General features: G+C 50.7%; 2 protein-coding genes across 8 annotated transcripts; one reads left to right on the top strand and one right to left on the bottom strand.

Moving 5' to 3' along the window:
* Nucleotides 1-271: 271 nt before the first annotated feature.
* Nucleotides 272-17,697, top strand: GINS1 (GINS complex subunit 1). Of its 4 annotated transcripts, XR_009485687.1 has the most exons (8): nucleotides 272-403; nucleotides 473-537; nucleotides 639-734; nucleotides 1,018-1,108; nucleotides 1,278-1,394; nucleotides 1,759-1,833; nucleotides 4,511-4,633; nucleotides 10,660-17,697. XR_009485687.1 is itself a non-coding variant. In XM_059840928.1 (7 exons), the coding sequence occupies exons 1-7, from the start codon at nucleotides 329-331 to the stop codon at nucleotides 4,574-4,576; spliced, it is 585 nt and encodes a 194-aa protein (XP_059696911.1). In that variant the 5' UTR covers nucleotides 272-328; the 3' UTR covers nucleotides 4,577-4,637. The 4 variants fall into 4 exon arrangements, 3 of the variants coding, with proteins under 3 accessions (XP_059696911.1, XP_059696912.1, XP_059696910.1); XM_059840928.1 differs by lacking the exon at nucleotides 10,660-17,697 and having other exon boundaries at nucleotides 4,511-4,637; XM_059840929.1 differs by lacking the exons at nucleotides 4,511-4,633; nucleotides 10,660-17,697 and adding an exon at nucleotides 3,407-3,720.
* LOC132324616 (ninein-like protein) lies at nucleotides 3,279-16,205 on the bottom strand. Of its 4 annotated transcripts, none has more exons than XM_059840922.1 (11): nucleotides 16,075-16,205; nucleotides 15,858-15,995; nucleotides 15,498-15,636; nucleotides 14,884-14,994; nucleotides 14,252-14,341; nucleotides 12,157-12,253; nucleotides 11,520-11,587; nucleotides 6,048-6,299; nucleotides 4,783-4,995; nucleotides 4,012-4,128; nucleotides 3,279-3,919 (listed from the first exon to the last, which is right to left on the bottom strand). In XM_059840922.1, the coding sequence occupies exons 1-11, from the start codon at nucleotides 16,194-16,196 to the stop codon at nucleotides 3,731-3,733; spliced, it is 1,536 nt and encodes a 511-aa protein (XP_059696905.1). In that variant the 5' UTR covers nucleotides 16,197-16,205; the 3' UTR covers nucleotides 3,279-3,730. The 4 variants fall into 4 exon arrangements, with proteins under 4 accessions (XP_059696905.1, XP_059696904.1, XP_059696906.1 ...); XM_059840921.1 differs by having other exon boundaries at nucleotides 15,858-15,998; nucleotides 16,075-16,204; XM_059840923.1 differs by lacking the exon at nucleotides 4,012-4,128 and having other exon boundaries at nucleotides 15,858-15,998; nucleotides 16,075-16,204.
* Nucleotides 17,698-18,050: the final 353 nt, after the last annotated feature.

Raw genomic sequence — 18,050 nt, 5'->3', positions numbered from 1 at the left:
CCAAAGGCAGCGCGGTGCGGCAGCCCGCGAACGACCCAGAGAACTGGGGGAAATAGGCTCGCTAGAGGCAAATGTGCGGTAGAAATTCCAGTTTTTGCTCCAGCCCCTCGGGGCTGTCAGCGTGACCCCGAGAGTGTCACGGCGGCGGCCGAGAGTCGCAGGGGGTCACCGCGGCCGCCGAGACCGGCGCAGCTCAGCGCAGCGAACGGCGGGGATGGGGCCCCGCCGCTAAGCACCGCCCTTCACACCCCATTGGCTGCCGTCGGCCCCGCCCCTGCCGCCATTGGCTGGTGCGCGGCCGGGTTTCCCGCGCGCGCGGCCGGGCGCGATGGCGGCGGAGCGGGGCATGGAGCTGGTGCGGGAGCTGCACCGCGCCGCCGGCGGGCACCTCCCGCCCTTCCGGGTGAGCACCGGGAACACCGGGTGGGCCCCGCCGGCGGCCCGCGCTCACTGACTGTGCCCGCTGTTGCAGACGGAGGAGCTGCGGCAGGCGCTGGAGGAGATGCGGACGCTGTACGAGCGGAACCAGGCGGACGTGTGAGTTGGGCGCTGCTCCCGGCGCGTCCCGCACAGCACGGACGGCGCTCCCCGGCCCGCAGCTCCTCCTACTCCTCTTTCTCTCTCCCCTCATCCCCCAGGTCCGAAGCGAAGGCGGGACGGACGGACCTAATTTTCCTCATCCGGTTCCGGCACTGCTGCCTGCTCCGCAACCAGCGCTGCCTCCTGGCGTACCTGTGAGTGCGGCGGGGGGTGGGCGCCTCCCCTGGGCTCATCCCTGGCGGCACAGCATCGCCAGGGCCAGGGTCGGGACTCTCGGGCCGGGCAGGTGGCTTTTCCACGAGCAGCAAGGCAGCTGTGGAGCTGGTTCTCCTTGTGTTCGTTGCTGATATCACCGCTCTGCTTCCTCCTGCTCTTTAAAAGTTTAGATTACTGGATTGTCACTGCCCCTCTGGCCTGGGGATGTTGCCAGCACTCACCTCAGCAGAGGTGCTGGGTTTGCCCCATTTCTTCCCCTAGGTATGACCGGTTGCTACGGATCCGAGCGCTGAGGTGGGAGTATGGCAGCGTTCTGCCCAACACCATCCAGTTCCACATGTCAGCTGAGGAAGTGAGTCAGCCTCGTTTCAAACTCTTCCCGCATATTCCTCCTGATGGATTATTTAGTACAATCAAATCAGGGTAGTCTTCCCCCCACTATAAACATGACATTTAACATGTCTTTCTGTAAAAACTTGTGTATTCATTGTCTGTGGGTACACCCCTGTTCATGCCCACAGGTGGAGTGGTTCAATCGGTACAAAAAGTCTCTGGCTACCTACATGAGGTCAGTAGGAGGAGAGGAGGGGCTGGACCTCACACAGGACATCAAACCTCCTAAAAGCCTGTACATTGAAGTAAGTGCAAGATTTCTGGCTTCTATCCATCAATAAACATTTCCATGACTATCTCTTTTCGAGCATTTCATCCTCATCCCAAGTCAGTTCATCAAGCAAGACCTTTCAGAGTTCTAAAGCTTTCACAGGTGTTTTACTTTGCCTGCCAGCATTTTATTCCTTCTACTGAGAGCACAAAGTATTTTGGGAGATGGCAGTTCTGGTCTGCAGGGAGTTTGTGGTGGGGCGAGTTATCCAGTAGGAGGTTTTTGCAGGAACTTTAACTAGAGCAACTAGAAACGATGTTCCCATGCCAAGGACTGTCACCTGGAGGGGGTGGTTGTTTTTTATTAGACTCTTACAGAGCTGTGTTTCCACTTTGCAGGTGCGGTGTTTAAGAGACCATGGGGAGTTTGAGATCGATGATGGCACTACCATCCTGTTGAAGAAGAACAGCCAGGTACCTGTGGCAGGAGTGTGGTCTGTTCTCTTCCTTCCCTTTCACTTCCATGACATCCCTCAGCTTATGCTGGCCTTGCAGCATGTCCCAGTCCCTGCACACAGCTCCTTGCATGTGCTGTCTGCATGGTCCAGAGTGCAGCTCTGCCTGATCTGGTACCATGAGGCACTGGATGTACAGCACACCAAACAGAGCTGGTTGTGTGCAGCAACAAATCCAACAGATTCAAGGAGGGTTTTTCTGTGTTTCTGTGCAGCACTTTTTACCCCGCTGGAAATGTGAGCAGTTGATCAGACAAGGAATCCTGGAGCATGTTCTGTCCTAAGAATGCAGGACAGGAGGCACAGCTCTTGCTTGGTGACCTGCCCACAATGGGAACTGAGCTCTGGTGTGCGCAGGACTTCAGAGACCTCAGTATTTCTGCAATGGCACCCTGCCACTCTTTCTAACAGCCTTTGATGCCTTAAAACCACAGCTCTTCATGAGCAAAGGGTGCATGCTGGTAATATAGCAATCCCGGGAACCCAGGATAGTGGGGGGGGGCATTATCCAAGCCCCACAGCTACACCCAGGGTTTGTGAATGCATTTTTTTGGAGTAGTTCTTTGTTCACACCGTGCATGTAAGACAACAACTGGCTGGGCTCTAGAAGCCAGGAAAGCTCCGTGGTTGCAAAATAAAGAACTCCTTCAGCTTCAGTCTCCTGGGTTTTTAAGAGTTAATGTGGTGTTCATTCAGCACTGTGATCTGGCTCTCCAGCCAAACCCATCCTGACCCTGCAGTGTGATGGTTATTTAAGTATCTCAGTGGAACTGCTCCTCCAAGTGTCAGATGAGGCTGCACAAGGTTCTTTCCAGGATTACACATGAAGCCTTGTCCCCATCAGAGACCCATAAATGTTGTTTCTCATGGTGCTGTGTGATCAGTGCAGTCTGGATCGTGGGCCTGGGTTTCTCCCAGTGTGCCTCGCCTGTGCCTCTTCTCCTGTGAAGAATCTCTTATCCCAGAGCACTGGTCTGGTAGGGCCTATGGGCTAGTTGGAGTAGGAGTGGGAAAGGGAGTGGAGGGTTTTAAGGATTCTGGTTAGCACAGAGCCAGAACAAGGCTGAAGAGTTGCTTTCCCTGTCTGCTTTTCCTAATGGAGCTCCTCAGCTCTTGCACTGTCTGGGAAAACACTTGCAAAAACATCAGCCCTAGGTGAGATTAGAGGTTTGCTTAGCCCCCATTTCAGACTCGAGGTGAAAAAGCAAATAGCTGGGGAAGAATGCAGGAACAGGATAAATGTCTGGGGCATTAGAGCATTGCTCTGTCCTGCTCACGGCAGAGGCAACAGTCTGGTTGGTTTTGGATCCTAGGCTCAGGCTGCAGGAGGAGCTGTTGGGAATAAATGTTCAGCAGCAATTGGGGAAGGTAACAAATACAGAGCAGACTGCAAATAGCAGGAGGTGCTGTAACATTACACATTTTTTAATGCCACAACTCAGCTTTCTTTCCTGCTTGGAGTGAGCCAGGCACAGGGTCCTGCAAGCCTTTCTGCCCTGGCTTTTGAGATCTAACTGTGCCTCCAACATCAGCTTTTTGCAGAGAGGGAGCACCTACACCACCACGAAACACTGCCAAAGGAAATCCTGTGAGCTGGCTGTCCTGAGACAGACATGACATAACAGCACACTGCTACTGAGAAAGGCACCAAGGCTGCTGCTTTCAGTTGGAAAACTCAGCTATCCACAAGACCAATTTCCTCAAAGGACTCTATGGTCTCCATTTGGTATTTTCTGCACAGGAAAATCCTGGCAAGACCAGAGAGGACAAGGCTGATTTCCCAACCCAGGCATATCTCCCATTCTGGACCCGACCAGCCCCAGCCAGGACCAGGGGCTGCCACTGCAGATGTTCCATCACCCACTCAGAGATGCTGGTGTGATTTTTCCAATAAGCTGCTTCAGAGCTGAGGCTTGTTCCTCCAACAGCTGGTTTTTCTCCTCCATGCTCTTCTGCTTCAGCTCAGCAGCCTGCAGGGCCATTGCAAACCTCCTGTTCTCTCCACGCAGCTCTTCAATTAAGAGTTTGTTCCTGGAGAGTTGGGCCTAAAGCAGGAACAGGAGGCTTCAGATTCAGCATCACATGCAGGGGTACCAGATGGGCAGGGACACACAGCACCAGCCCCTCTGGCACTCACCTGGGCATCTCTGAGCTGAGCTGCCCTCTCTGCCAGCACAGCTTCAGCATTCCTCAGACTCTGTTCCAGCCCCTCTGCCTGCTCCACAGCTGCCTGCAGCAGCTGCTCATGCTCCTCCTGCAGTGGGCAAGAAAGTCTATGTGTGGGTTGTCCCAGCACTCTCCTGGCCTCTGGCAACCATGGACTGTAATTTCCCCAAGGCCCTGTTCATGGACCCCCATGCTCCTTGAGGCAGAGCAGGGGGTTCATCAGAGGTGCAGGATACAAAGAGCAGTGGGACAGAGGTCTAGAGCAGTACAACCTTCCCTAGGTCTGCACCCAACAAGACACGACAAGGCACAGATTTTCCAGTTGTGTTTTCTATAAAAATAAGCCATTGGCCTCCCCTCTCCCAGCCATGTCCAGGAAAGCTCAGGGAGAGACAAAGTCTCCTTGGATGCAGTACTTGTGCCTGCTCATTATAATTCCTTAGGTTATAATTTGCCCGATCTTTCCCTAGAAGACAAACTCACAGAAACCCAACACCTGGTTGCTCAGTGCCCTGGAGATAAACCCACCTGTTTGAGTGCAGGCTGGTGACTGAAGGATTCATAAAGAATTAAAGTTGCAGCTGAATTTGAAGGTAAGTGCATTTTCCTTGTGGGTTCTTTATATCTACCATCTTCCACCCAAGTCTCTGGTGGCTTCAATGACAGCTGCCTTCCAGGCTGCCAGGCCAGCAGTGTTCCCTTCACAGTACCCTTGACTGAGCTCCTGCAATTCCCTGCTTACCTGGGTCCTGACCAGCTGCCTGCATGTTTGCTCAGCCTGCAGCTGGAGGCTTTCCTGGAGCTGCTGAGTCTTGCACTGTTCCTCTCTCAAGGTGTTTTGCAGCTGCTCAAACTGCTTCTTTGGCACCATGTTGTTTATCTGGGCCTTGGCCTGCTGCAACTGCAGAGCGTGCTGGGCCTGGGCCAGGCTCAGGCTAGCTTTGGCTTCCAAAAGCTGTAACACAGAAAGGTTTACAGCTGCTTACAGCTTTGAGCCAACAGCAGGACAGGCCCAGGCTGTGTTTTGGGGGAGAGGAGAGGTTAGACAGTGCCCTCAGCCTTGCCTCGGCTCTCACCCCAGCACAGGCACAGCAGAGCTGCAGCACCACAGCAGTGGTGCTCACTGGGCAGCCTGCAAAGCAAGGGAGTGAGAGCACTGAGAGCTGCAGGAGGAGAAACAGAAACCCCTTGCTGAGAGATGCTCCCCTTGCTGAGTAGTGAGGAACAGGAGTTGCTGGAGGGATTCTCTGGGAGGGAGTCCCAGGACCAAGGGCCACAAGAACAAGAGACAGAGGGGGCTGCTCACTTGGGTTTTTGGATACATCCCAGGCTAGCTGTGATGTACTAAATGTCCTGTACTACATGTCCTCTGCTTCCTGTCACCAGCAAAGGGTAAAACTGGTAATGGGAAGCAGATCTGCATTAGGACTGCCTAGGGATGGCTGGCATGGGTAAGCTGTACTTTGGAAAGCTAGTCACCAAGGTGGAATGCAGGAGAGGAATATTAACACATTGGAAGGTTTCTCACATTGGCTTTCCTCCCTCTGTCCTGGTGATCCACATTACTCTGCTCTGACCTCCTCATTTCCCATCTCTCAACAAGCCCTGTCTGGCTGCTGTCATCCCTTCCCAACCCTTATCCAATTCTGCCACTGCTCCAGCTCCTCTGTCAGCTGAGTCACAGGGAACCACAGCTCCTGGCACCCCTGTGTGAGCCACCTCCACTCAGCCCCCATGCCCTCTGCCCAGCCAGCCTGCACAGGACAAGGACAGGGAGGGTATCACAGGGACAAGCAAGCAAGGAGCTCCCCCCAGCTGAACTGGCTTCGGCCATAGCTGAGCAGGAGGGAGAATCCTTTGTCCCCCACAACGAGGAAGAGGACAACTTTTTTTCTGAAAAGTTGGACACCCTCCCTTCTGGGAGGGTGTCCAGCACAGCCCCAGGCAGGACAATACCAACATCACAGAGTCCACTCAGCAGCCTGCCACTGAATGAGGGACACTCACCTTTTCCTGCGAGGCCTGGAGCTGCTGTTGGAGCAGCTCCATCTCCATCCAGCATGCTGCATGCCTCTGGTGGTGCTCCAGCCTGGCAGCAATCTCTGCTCCTCGTAGCCACTCAGCCTCCAGAAGGCTCTGGCTCTGCAGCTGGGCAGTGCCAGGGCCAGCACTGTCACCAGCCTTGTGCTCAGGGGGCTCACAGCCCAGCTGAGGCCTCTTGACATCTGGGTGAGAGAGCCCCTCCTTGCCCTCATCACTCTGGAAAAGATGGAGAAAAGAAACAACAAATCATGCACAGGAGGCTTGGGGTGGGAACACAGGCAACAAAGAGTGACTGAGCCATGTGGGTTTGAGACTGGGAGTGAGAGAAATCTCAGGGAGAAAGAGTGAAAGTAGTGAAAGTCATTAAGCCATTACAGACTTTCCCCTTCTGTAAGACTTTCAATGTCACAAAAGTTTTCGCTGCTTTACAAGTTATAAGATGAAGATGGTTCTTCAAAGGAAGACTGGGTTTGAATGTTTGAAACAAACATTTTTGCTCTCCTCTGTGAACATGTGCAACTTTTACCCTTCTAAATCCTTCAGCCAAGAGCCTGGCAGTTGGGATTAATGGCTTCTTACCAATGCTGTTAACTCTGCTATTTCAGCCAGCTCCTCAGCTTCTCTCTACCCAAATCACTCCCATTTTTCCTGCTGGGAAGAGGGGTAGGATCAGCTTCAGACCAGAGAGCAGCAAAGCAGTCCCCCAGGGGAGAGCCCTGCTTTGGGTAGTCCCACATCTGGTTTTGGCCTGCAAGAGGAAGCAAAGCCAAGCCAAAACAGATATGGCCCTGAATCAATGCAGGAGTGAGTCAGGTGCCTCTGCCCCAGCAGGTGACTCAGCTCAGCCCAGCTCAGGGCAGACAGCCTGGGAAATCCAAAGTCCTGCAACGCTGTCAGAGACCTAAAACAAAGGAATGAAGAACAATGGGAGGGACAGTTTAGCAGACTGGGATCATCCACACCAGAAACCTGTCTCTCCCCAGATTTATGGCTCAGTGGGTGACACCAGTACCTAGCTAAAGCTTCCTAAGGAAGAAATCCATCCCATGTTAACTCTTCAGCAAGCTGTTCTCCAGCAGCCAGCACAGGTCTCCTGTGCAGGGAGAGAGAGCAGAGTGAGAAAACCATGCACAAGCCCCATTTGGGGGCTGGCATTCTGTGCTGGCTTCCTGATCTTTTCCAATTTGGTTTCCAGTGACAGCTAGGGACTAAGGAAAACTGAGAAAAAAACATAACAGGCAAAACATGTGGGGACAATCAAGAGACAAGAGTAGAGAAGGAGCAGGTCTTCAAGGGAGGGGAAATAAATGGGAATAAGGACAAAGAACATCAGACTGAAGTTATGTGGCTTCCAGCTGGCTAAAATTATTTGGCAGTCCTGTGGATACAGTGATTTGACTCATCAAGACACACCAAGACTTCATTGCAGGGTAACAGGTGGTGAGGCCAACCTCTCAACTGCAATAAAACCAGGTCTGGAGAAAAGAGGCCTCTTGTTTGTGAGGCCTCTGTGCTGGACACAAAGCTGTGACCCCAAATCCAAGGTGGCCTCATTATCCTTCCACTTCTGTTGGTTCTCCCAGTCTCCCAGGAGGCCATGAATATTGGCACTTGTGGGAATGAAGCTTAGTCCTGTGCTGGACAGTCCTATCCAACAACTGCTGCTAAACACCAGAGCCACACAGGACCCAAATTCCTCAAGGGAAGGTGCAGGATAACAGACCATCCATCCTGGCAGGGAAGACAGCACTGCAGTTTGTGGCAGTGCCTGTGGCACGCAGAGGAGCTGTGTGAGGAAGTTCTTCCTCTCTTCTTGAAGCACAAGGACCAGTCCATGGGCTATGTGGTGTTTGCTCACCTCAGTGCAGCTGCTTTTGGGAATTTTACATTGAATTCACATGCTGTGCTTCCTGTGGCATCTCCAGCATCCATGTCCAAGGCAGAGGAGATGAGTGTGCAGTCAGCCACAGCCACAGGAGCACATTCCAGCTCCCTGACCACACTCCTACAGTCAGCAAAAGACATAATATAGCTTTTGCATTTGTCTGCATGTCCTCAGTCATATTTATAAATTAGAAGTATCCTAGTTCATAGTCCAGTTCATGAGAGCAGCAGAACAAAGCTGCTCTTGGAACATCCAGGAGAACACAGCTGCTGTTACAGCCTTCAGCACCATCATGGTGTTAAGCAGCCTTGTGTCTCACGAGGCACCTACTTTTTCTTTGCAGCAGCATGTTAGATCTTCAAACTACCTTTGCACTCAAATCTGACACTCTCTTGAGCTCTGGGTTCATTTTCCAAGTACTGCATGACATCTTTGAGCTGCATCAGCTCCAGTTTCAACCTGTTCCTCTTCCTCTTCAGCTCTGTATTGACAGCCTGAATGTCAGGTTTCCTCCTATGCTGTTACACCTCTGTCTCCCAGAGCTTTTTTCTTTCTTGTCTTGCCCTGCAGGGTCAGGTCTATGTCCTGAGATGTCTGCTCTTTGAAGGCATTCAACCTGCCTCCTTCCCAAGCACATCCCCTTGTCTATCAAGATTCCATTTCTCTGACAAATGCTTTCCACTTTGCCTCCAGCTTCTAGATTGAACAGGCCATTTGTTACAACAAACACCTGCACTGTTTGCACTGGTGTGTCCATCACACAGTTGCTCGTTTCTTCTCTGTTCCTTCGGTGTTGAAATTGCAACAGAAGATTTTGGTCTACCTGCTCATCTGAGTCTTAGGGGATCAGCTCATTTTCCCCCAGAGGGCAGCTCTCCAGACACCTTGTCCCTTCCAACAGCAGAGCCCTCAGCTTCACTGTCTCTGCATTACTGCCATTTCATCCTGGTGCCTTTTTAATCTTTTCATACCCAACAGCCAGCATTTCAAACATCTTGGTTCATTCATCATTAACATTTTCTTACAACTTGAGCTGCCTCTGCTTTTCCACAGGTCTTTTTTCTTCTGCTTCCACTGCTGCCTCTCATGGTGCCCTGCTCTTGAAGGCCTCACCTTGGAGCCTTTATTGTTGGGAAATCACCTCCTCTCACACCACTGCTGCTGCAATGAAGCCTTACAGCTGTCCTCATGCTGGCATTCACTCCATGACAGCTCTTGGTTATGCTCAACCTCTGCACCTTTCCTAAAGATAAAAACCACTTTGCTGACCAGGGTTTGATATCACAGCTTGAAATGCTCAGCCAGCCTCTGAATGTACATTTGCTGGAGAGGCAATACAAAGGGTTTTCTATGCTGCAAAGTTAAGGCAATTTGTTAAACTTCACAGAAAGTTCCCACATCTTTTGCACTTAAAGACACACAGCCAATCCCATCTTTTCCAGCAACTCTGAAAGCTCCCCACTGCAGTCAGCCCATCTGCCATTCACCAGAGATAAAATAGCTTAAATGCCTTATGGGTTTGTTTCTGGGTTTGTTTCCCTGGTCTACCACAGACCGGTGATTCAGACAAATCACCTCCCTTCTCCCTCACCTACCCCATATCTCAGCCCTAGAACAGGGATAGTGACCTAGCAAAATCCTCTGCTGGCATATTGCCAAGGGGAACACTGATCCTAAAGGAGACACAGCAGGGCAGAGGCAGGAGGAAGGGAACAAAAACAGTTATTCAGCGACAACCTCTTTCTTTCACAAGCCAGACTCTTTTACCTATATGGAGAAATTTAAGACATTTTTTTACTGCTTTTAAGATAGCAAGTTGTGATCATCTAGCAAGTAGAGGCAGGTTTGCTGAAGGACCAAGAAAGAGGTCATAAGAAAACACTAATGAAAGCTCTTTTGTATCTTTCACTATTTTAAGATTCAGTCTTTGCTGGGCACTGCCTCTAACACAGCCTTGGAGAACATGCAGAAAAACTTAAAGTCTTGAAATAAAAGCACTCATGTCAGGGGAGTTAGATGCCTCACTTCAAACAATTGAAACCCTGCAATTCTGCCTAGATTTTCTTCCAAATTAAAGCAGCTCTCCAGCCCTGTGAAAAATCAGCCCAGCCTACTCTGGTATGAGCAGGAGATGCACCCCTAATCTCCCCCTTAGCCCCAGAAAGAGACAGTGCCAGACCCCAGGCTCACTCTGTCCCTCTGCTGTATCTTTATTTCTTTCTCCTGGTCCAGCTGCTGCCCTGGATGGCAAATGTCTTCAGTGTGCTGCTGTCACCCTGCTCCATCTCAAACCTTTCCTCCAGCTCCAGGCTCCATTCCCATTTTTGCTCGTTCAGCCCATTAATTATAGCCCAGTACTTTGCAACTGTTTCCTCAAGATCTCTTCCCTGGTATTCCATCTTGCACATCTCAGCCTTGAAACTTTCCTCACTGTCCTTCCTCTCCCTCTCAAAGTTTTTCCACATTAACTCTATTTCTTCCTCATAATAGTTTATCTGTTGGAAGGAGATAGGATTGGGATATTAGCACCATGCTCCTGAGACCATTCCTCTCCTCCAATTCAGATTGATCTATTGGTCCCATTCAACACAGGACTCTCTTCAGGCAGTTCTGGTCCCTGCTGAATAATCAGTCTCATGCAGCAGTGTCTAACAAGCAGAATCCAGTGAGTCCCAATTGTTTCTCTTTCAGGCTGCTGCCAGCAAGCAGCACGGTTCTCCCCATTCTCCTTGTTTGCAAGGAGCCCCAGAGAGGAGAAGGGAGAGGCCAGGGCATCATCTGCCACTGCTCCTCATATCCCTTCTCCACTGCAGAGTGGTTCCTTGTCAGGATGTGCTGGTAAGAAGCTGCTGCTCCCCACAACTCCCCTGTGAACACCAGAAACTCCAGGATTTGATGTGCACAAAGGCAGGACTATAAAGCAGGCAGAAGATCTGTAGGTAGCTTTGTGCTCCTTGATCTGTTCCATCACCTGCAGGGCGGTTTAGGATTTTCTCTTGCAGTGCTGCAACAGAAAACCCAGCAAGCATCACTGACCTCTCACTTCAGCAGCAAAGAGAGTAAATATGGAAACTGAGGCCTCTCCCACGAGCATGCACAGCTGTCTGAAGAGGAGGTTGGGCTCACATTGTCACCTCTGAGCAAGCAAGTTAGAAGTGTGCTGCAAGCCAAGGGTGACAGGGCTCTGATACAGCCCCTACCATCAGGAGACACCTGGCTGTTTCTCCTCTTGGTCCTGTCCCTGGTTTTACTGTGACAACAATACTGAGTGATCTCTGGTTCCTCACAAGACCCACACAAACATTTCACAAGGTGACAGTGATTTCCACAGAGCCTTTGCCAGCCAGTGAGGCAAAGGCTCCAAACCCTCCTACCAGTTAAGACAAGCTGGAGAAGCACATGAAATAGCCCCACACGAGCGATGAGGCACCACCCTGCTCCCCAGCCTGAACTCTCTCTCCAGCAACCCTACTCGAGCAGATGTCTCATCAGTCACGCTGTAGCAGCTGTGCTTACCAAGCAGTCAGGACACCTCCCCCCACCCCACTCACCTTGGTTTCCAGCTGCACCTTCAGGTCCTGCAGCTGCTCTTGGAGCTGCTCCACTGGGAGTGACATTTCTGTAAACACAGAAGTAGAACAAGAAGGCTTGGAAAGGGGTGTAAGGGCAGAGAGGAGCCCTGTGAGGGGGGAGGCCTACAAGACAGGACTGATCAGGATGGCTGCAGCTTCATCCAGTCCATAAGGGGTTTGGGGGATGGCATACAACCCCAAAAGATGAACATTCCTCATCTATCTGGCAACTAGTCCCAGTGCTGTATCACCCCTCTTGACCAGAAGCTTTCATCTAATGCTCAACTTGAATTTTCCAACCCACAGTTTGAGGCTACTTCCTCTTTATTGCATTATTTCCTCAGCATCTTCAACACTGAAAATCTGCCAGTTCACCCATAGCTGCCTACTTCACAGGTTCCATCAGCAGCTCTCAAGTTGGAAAACCCTCCTCTCCTCCATCTTCCTCCTCCCCACCACCCATCCTCTCCTTCTTCCCTCCCAAGGCTACCCAGTACCAGAACTGGCAGCAGTAGTTCAGGCACAACAAGCTTCCCCACACTCCCATGCAAACTTGGATGCAGAGGGAACTTCGTCATTGCTGAGAGGATGGGCACTGAGCCCTCCTGCGCGTCACCTGCTGCTGGCAGCCCTCCCTCAGCCCTGCTCTCCTGCAGCTGGAGGCGCAGCTTCTGCAGCTCCCTTCGCAGCGCTCTGTTCTGCTCGTACAGCACCTGAAACAAACACTGCTCAGGACACAGGACAAAGTTCCTCCAAAGCTCCTGGCAGGGCCTCTCCCAGCCCCAGCACAGCCTTCCCAAACAAAGGAAGACATTGGAGAATTTGGAGGAGCCAAAGACGAAATATAACCTCAGATTTCCAAGACCACCATCGCTACACAGTGTAAAGCACAAAGCAACTGCCCCTGAATGCAAAAGCATGCAAAAACAGGGTGTTTGCCAACACCTCAGGGGGCTGGGCCTCCTGAGACCCTCCTGACCTAAATAACCATTGGTACAATCCAGAAGAAACATCATCATCTCTGCAGAAGGCCAGGGGTTTGTGTTTACATCCTCAAGATTCTCTTGTGGCCATAGGGGCTGGCCAACAAGCACTACTCTATGCAGAGAAGGCAACCAGCAGAATTCACAGTGAAGCAAAGCCCACAGGCCTCAGGGAGGGAACTTTTCCAGGTTGCAGAAGGAATAAAACAAGGGAAGAAGGTGCTGATCCCATAGGAAGCACAGCACGAGGCAGGTCCTGCTGGTTTCCTGGTGCCAGAGACACCCTGAGGCCAGCACAGGAGCTCATCCCATCTCCATCAGCAGGGAGTCCCAGAGCTGAACACCAAGTAATGAGCCACCACACCAGCGCAATGAGCCACTTCCATGGAGGGGTCTGGAGACGGGCAGCTGCTTGCTTCACTTCACATCCTCTATCCTGTACTGGAAGCAACAGCATACAAGGCATCCTGCCTTCTTCTGGACTGTTCATTTTGAGCAGACATCCAATTACACCCCATATCCTGCCACCAGGAAACTGATGTGCTGCAAGAGTCTATGAACTAGGACACTTCCAGTTAACAAATATTACTGAGCAGATGTAGACAAATGCAAACCCAGTTTGTTTCATCTCCATTCTAAACACGAAAGGGGGGCTGAGAGCATTCAATGAGGGTAAAGGATAAACCCCAGTGGGTGCCTTCACAGGGGCAGGTGAAGCCTGAAGGTCAAACATTTCCATCCATCAGCATTCTCATGGACAACTCTGGGGCTGCTCAACGAGAGGAAAAATTGCAGCACTGAGCAAATCCAACCCTCTGGTGCCACCTGGAGCAACGCTGCACTGGATAGTGCTTGAGAATATTTGCCTTTAATTACAGCTTGGAGAAGGGCTGCCTGATGCATCCACAAAATGGCTTTGCTGAAAGTCTGCAGTTCAGCCCTTGCTGGGGGGATGTGACTGTCCCTGTCCCTGTTCAGGGGTGCTCCCCAGCCACACACAGCATTTGGGAACAAATAGGCAATGTGACAAGTGCAGAACTCAAAGAACAGAGCACCCAGCACAAGTTAAAGATACACAAGTTAAAAATGCAAGATACACACGTTAAAAATGGGACAAGGGAAACAGTTTGTGCTCGTGCCTCAGAGAGGCCCAAGCTCTGGGAGGGAGCACAGCACCCTGCAGGAAGTACAATACACACAGCACCAGTTCTTGGACCACACACACACACACACACCCACACCCACCCACACCAGATATCTGGATGGCTTACCTTGACTCTCTAGCAGAGTTCAGCAGCAACAAGATTTTTAGGGGTTTTTTTTAAGCGGGGGCAAGAAGGAAGGGAAAAACAAAAAGATAAAAGACTTTAGCTGTTAATATGGTTTCCAAATTAGAACAGCTTTTTCTCCTTGTGCTCAAGAAGAAATCCAACAGAGCCCAGGGTCTGTCCTTAAAAACAGAGGTACATGGTTCCCTAACAAAATAGTCCACGGCTACAAGCAGGAAGGAATTTATGATCCACCCCTACTCTCTCCTGCCAAAATCCTAGCAAGACAAACAACCCACGGAGGGCTTCAGGAGTGAGGAGACAGGACTCTGAGCAAAGTAAGAGGGATCCCTCTGCCCTATGATCAGGTCTGCCTCCTTCCACTCCCTCAGGCCCAAGTGGCCAAGAGATGTGCTGCAGAGAGCACCACTGTGACAGTAGCAGTGCTGCCCACACATACCTGGCACTGCTGCTCATACTCCAGGACAATCTCGGCAAAGCGCTCGCTCTGCTTCAGGAACTCTGGGCTGTGGGGCTCCCCCTGCTCCAGCTGCACAAAGAAACACTTCTCATCAAGAAAATCATCTCCAAATCGAGATTCAAAAGCTCTGCTAAATCCCTGGGGTCACGGGGCACACCCATACATTCAACAGAAGGCTCCCTAAGGGGCCCATCACCTGTGGGATGGGTCAGAAAGAGGAGGAAAAACAATTTTCTCCACATATGAGACACCAAACTGCAGGCAGGCTTTCCTGGCTAGCAAGATCACAGACTCACTACTTTCCCCAGATTCATTTTAGGAGTGGAAGATACTAAAACAAACCCTTTATTTCAATACTAGTGAAAAATAAAACTTTTCTGGAAACCGAACTCTGTAAGTTTTCCCTTGAAGACTGCAGATTTGCAGAATTCTCTACAACTGGAAAATTTCCTCACACCTTTCCCCCCCCCCCCCCAGCTTCCAGGCTGTCATTAAAGCACAGGAGAGCTGACACAGGGGGAGACCATAGCAACTGACACAAAATATGCAAGATCAGTTTTTTCAATGAATTCCTGAAAAGTTCTTATTTGACTGCAATAAGGAAAAGTTACCTTATCCTTCACAATGTGGTTGAGTTCTTTTTGCAGCTCTGACACCATTTCCTCAGAGGCTGACAGTTTCTCAGCCATCTCCATGACTTTATTTTGTAGCTGTGTGTTCTCCTGCAGATAAAATGGAGATTTCCCTGATGCAGTGGGTCCTGACATGGCAGGATGGGTTTATCAGCCATCCTGACCACGGGATCATCTCTACCTCTGCTCCCAAAAATTGTGGTTTCCCTCACAGTTAACAAAGGCAGCAAGTCCTGAGCTATCTCCATCTGTACTTTTACACTGACCAGAACTGGGGTAATCCCAGGCATGCAGACACCATCATCTCTGCCTTTGACATGGCCCCTGGCACAATTTTAGCTTTGGCCATTGTGTTTTCAGGTGTTACCAAGGGCCAAACCACTGCCAACAGACAACACAGCAGTTTAGCAATAGCATGGCAAGGTAACAAGGTCTGTATTTAATACAACTGTATGGATGTGGCAGATGATTCTTCTCCATAAAATTCCTGTTCTTCCCAACAAGAGCAAAGTGAACCATCTATATTTGTCACCACCTCTGCTTTGCCACCTCTGAAAGAGTGAAGGTGTTTCATCCAAGGCAGTTGTACTTACATTCATCACATGGTTCAGTCTCCCTTGTAGGTTGGCCTCTTTGCCCTGGAGGAGCTGTGTAGCAGCCTCCAGCTTTGCCTGGTGACTCACTGCTTGCTGCAAAAGCAGGTCTTTTGCCTCTACTTCTGCCTGAAAATTCCTGGGGGAAAAAAAGCAACATGGTTGGGACAGACACAGAGCATGTTCCTGGATGGCCACAAGCAGGAGATGAGAGCTTTGTTGGAAGGATGCTGAGATAATAGGGGTGGAGAGGGGTCTTCAAGGACTTTCCTGCCACTGACACATTGGCAAAACAAGTGGGAGATTCAAAAGGGATGTGTAAGCACATTTTCTCCACCCCACCAAAAGAACCCCTTCTACCTGAGTTTGCTCTGGGTGTGCTCAAGAGCGATGTACTGCTCATCCAGCTCCCTGCCCAGCTGCAGGCAGTGTTTCTCTGCCTTCTCCAAACTGAGCTTTGCCTTGTCCCTCTCCCTGGCGATCTGCCTCACCTGGGTCCTGCTGACACAGCGAGCAGGGCATGAAGACACCCCTCAGGCAGCCCATAGAAGGCCCTCACAGGGAGCAGAGCCCTTACCAGAGGCACTGCAGTTTGTATCTGTAGGAGGTGCCAGCTGCAGGCTGGAGGCCACTCCTGGGGACCATGAGTGTGTTGTCCCAAGCTGCAGGCAGCCCTGCCAGGCTCACCTGCTGCTCCATGCTGCTGCTCCGCCTCTGCAAGAACAGCACAGACTGAGATCACTTCCTCCCTCTTCTAACAGCTCCAACAGGATTTCTGTTGTCACACCCTCTGTCCACCCTCCACTCTTTCAGGGATGCCCCCCCATCTCACAGATAAGCCTAGATCACATCCACCCCCACATTCCCCCAGGCCTGGGGTGACCAAACCCATCCTGAACCTGGCTGCAAGTGCTTCTCCCACCCTGGGCAGTTGCTCACTTCACCCTCCAGCACCGATCCAGGCAGAACCAGGGACCCTGAGGATCTCCTCTGAGTTCTTCCAGGGCTCAGGTGGCAATGACAAGTTGAGGCTTGGCAAATTCAGTGTCTTTGCTGAGGCTGGAGAAGTGATGTGGGCCCAGGTAGCTTGGCCAGAAGAACAGGCTGCTTCCCTGAGCGCTCCCCTCTGATGCTGAGGAAAAAACCAGCAGGAATAAGTCAGTGGGGCCAAACTGGCAGAAGAAAACTTATGGTTTTCAATATCAAAGGGAAACTTCAGAGACCAAATCAATACTGAAGAGCATTTCAGAAACAACCCCAGGCTGCCAGGAGGGAGATATTCTGAGCTGCCCTCATGGCAGCTACAAGAGCAGGTCTGCAGGCACAGACCATTCAGTTTGGTCTCCCTGCTGACCCATCAACACCCAGTGTCCACAGAAAGACCAGCACTGAAAGTTGTATCACTTACAGGGTCTTGTGAAAACTGTCAAATGGGGACTGACAGCCAACATTTTATTTGACCAAAGAGCAGAACCCAGAAAGCTGATACAGAACTCAGAATATTTCCAAAAGTGCCAATTTTTTACCAGCTTTGGAAGAAGGCTGTCTTCAGAGAGCTGTTACCTCAAAGTCTGAGGCCAAAAGAACGATTCTTTTTTCTTTTTTTTTGCTCAAGATCCTGGATTGAGCTGTCCTGGCTGTCAAGGCAAGCAGAGCTTCTCTTCCACCTTAGCAAATTCACGTGGTGCTACTTCAAAAGCAAATGCCTTGCCAGTCCTTGGAATTGAATGCACTAAGGAGAAAGAAGTATTTTACATCAAACAAAGAAAACGTGGATGAAGCTTGTTCATGCACTAAAAAAAGGACAATCTGTGTCACATGTGAGGTGCAGAGACATCAGCACTTCTCAGATCAATATTAGAACTAGCGTGATGTTTTTCCTTTCCTAGGATGTGCATCCCTCTCCCTTCCATAAAAAGAGATGCGCATCCCTCTCCCTCCCTGTTGTTCTGCATTATAATCCCACACCACCTAGGCAGAGACTGCTCCTACTCAAGCAGTTCCCAAGGGAGCCTTTCAGCCACCATGCAGTGGCTGCAGCACAGACCATATCTAAAAACTGTCTTGCAAGTGAAAAATCCTCCCGCAGATCACCACCCTTAGATGCCTGACTGAATCCTGTGGAATCACCATGAAAGATTGTGAAAAGAGTATCTTGGCCTGAATTGTTCTTAGTAAACCCTGATCTTCGGCCTCCTTCTCCTGTTGTTTTTGTTTGTTTGTTTGTTTGGGGGTTTTTTGTTGTTTTTATTGGGGGGGGCACAGGGAAATGGATAGTGTAACCTAAGTGTGTGGTGTCTGGACTCGTTTCTGGATTCCCTACAGGATCGTTTTAAAACATCAAACACAAACGAACTGTCCTGGATAGGGGACTGGCAAGGACTTAATTGCTCCTTACCCAAGGTTAGTGGAAATCGCCTCATGGAGCTGCAGATCAAGGCCATCAACCAGGATCCTTTTTACAAAACCTCATCCCATAATGATGCTGAGTCTTGGCTGCTTAAGAGACACTGACATACCGTGGGAAACGGGGTTAGGCATCCGCGGGGACGC

The sequence above is a fragment of the Haemorhous mexicanus genome, chromosome 3 (assembly GCF_027477595.1).
Source record: "Haemorhous mexicanus isolate bHaeMex1 chromosome 3, bHaeMex1.pri, whole genome shotgun sequence".
Lineage (NCBI taxonomy): Eukaryota > Metazoa > Chordata > Aves > Passeriformes > Fringillidae > Haemorhous > Haemorhous mexicanus.
This window is presented reverse-complemented; position numbering and strand designations above follow the sequence as displayed.

Bases quoted from the DNA above. Each gene is read 5' to 3' on its own strand.
- GINS1 (XM_059840927.1), top strand. From the start codon at position 329: ATGGCGGCGGAGCGGGGCATGGAGCTGGTGCGGGAGCTGCACCGCGCC. The intron at 404-472 runs GTGAGCACCGGG...CCGCTGTTGCAG, and splicing joins GGCACCTCCCGCCCTTCCGG to ACGGAGGAGCTGCGGCAGGC. The intron at 1,834-2,089 runs GTACCTGTGGCA...GTTTCTGTGCAG, and splicing joins TGTTGAAGAAGAACAGCCAG to CACTTTTTACCCCGCTGGAA.
- LOC132324616 (XM_059840921.1), bottom strand. From the start codon at position 16,196: ATGGAGCAGCAGGTGAGCCTGGCAGGGCTGCCTGCAGCTTGGGACAAC. The intron at 14,995-15,497 runs GTAAGTACAACT...TTTTATCTGCAG, and splicing joins GACTGAACCATGTGATGAAT to GAGAACACACAGCTACAAAA. The intron at 12,254-14,251 runs GTATGTGTGGGC...TGTTTGTTTCAG, and splicing joins AGTATGAGCAGCAGTGCCAG to GTGCTGTACGAGCAGAACAG.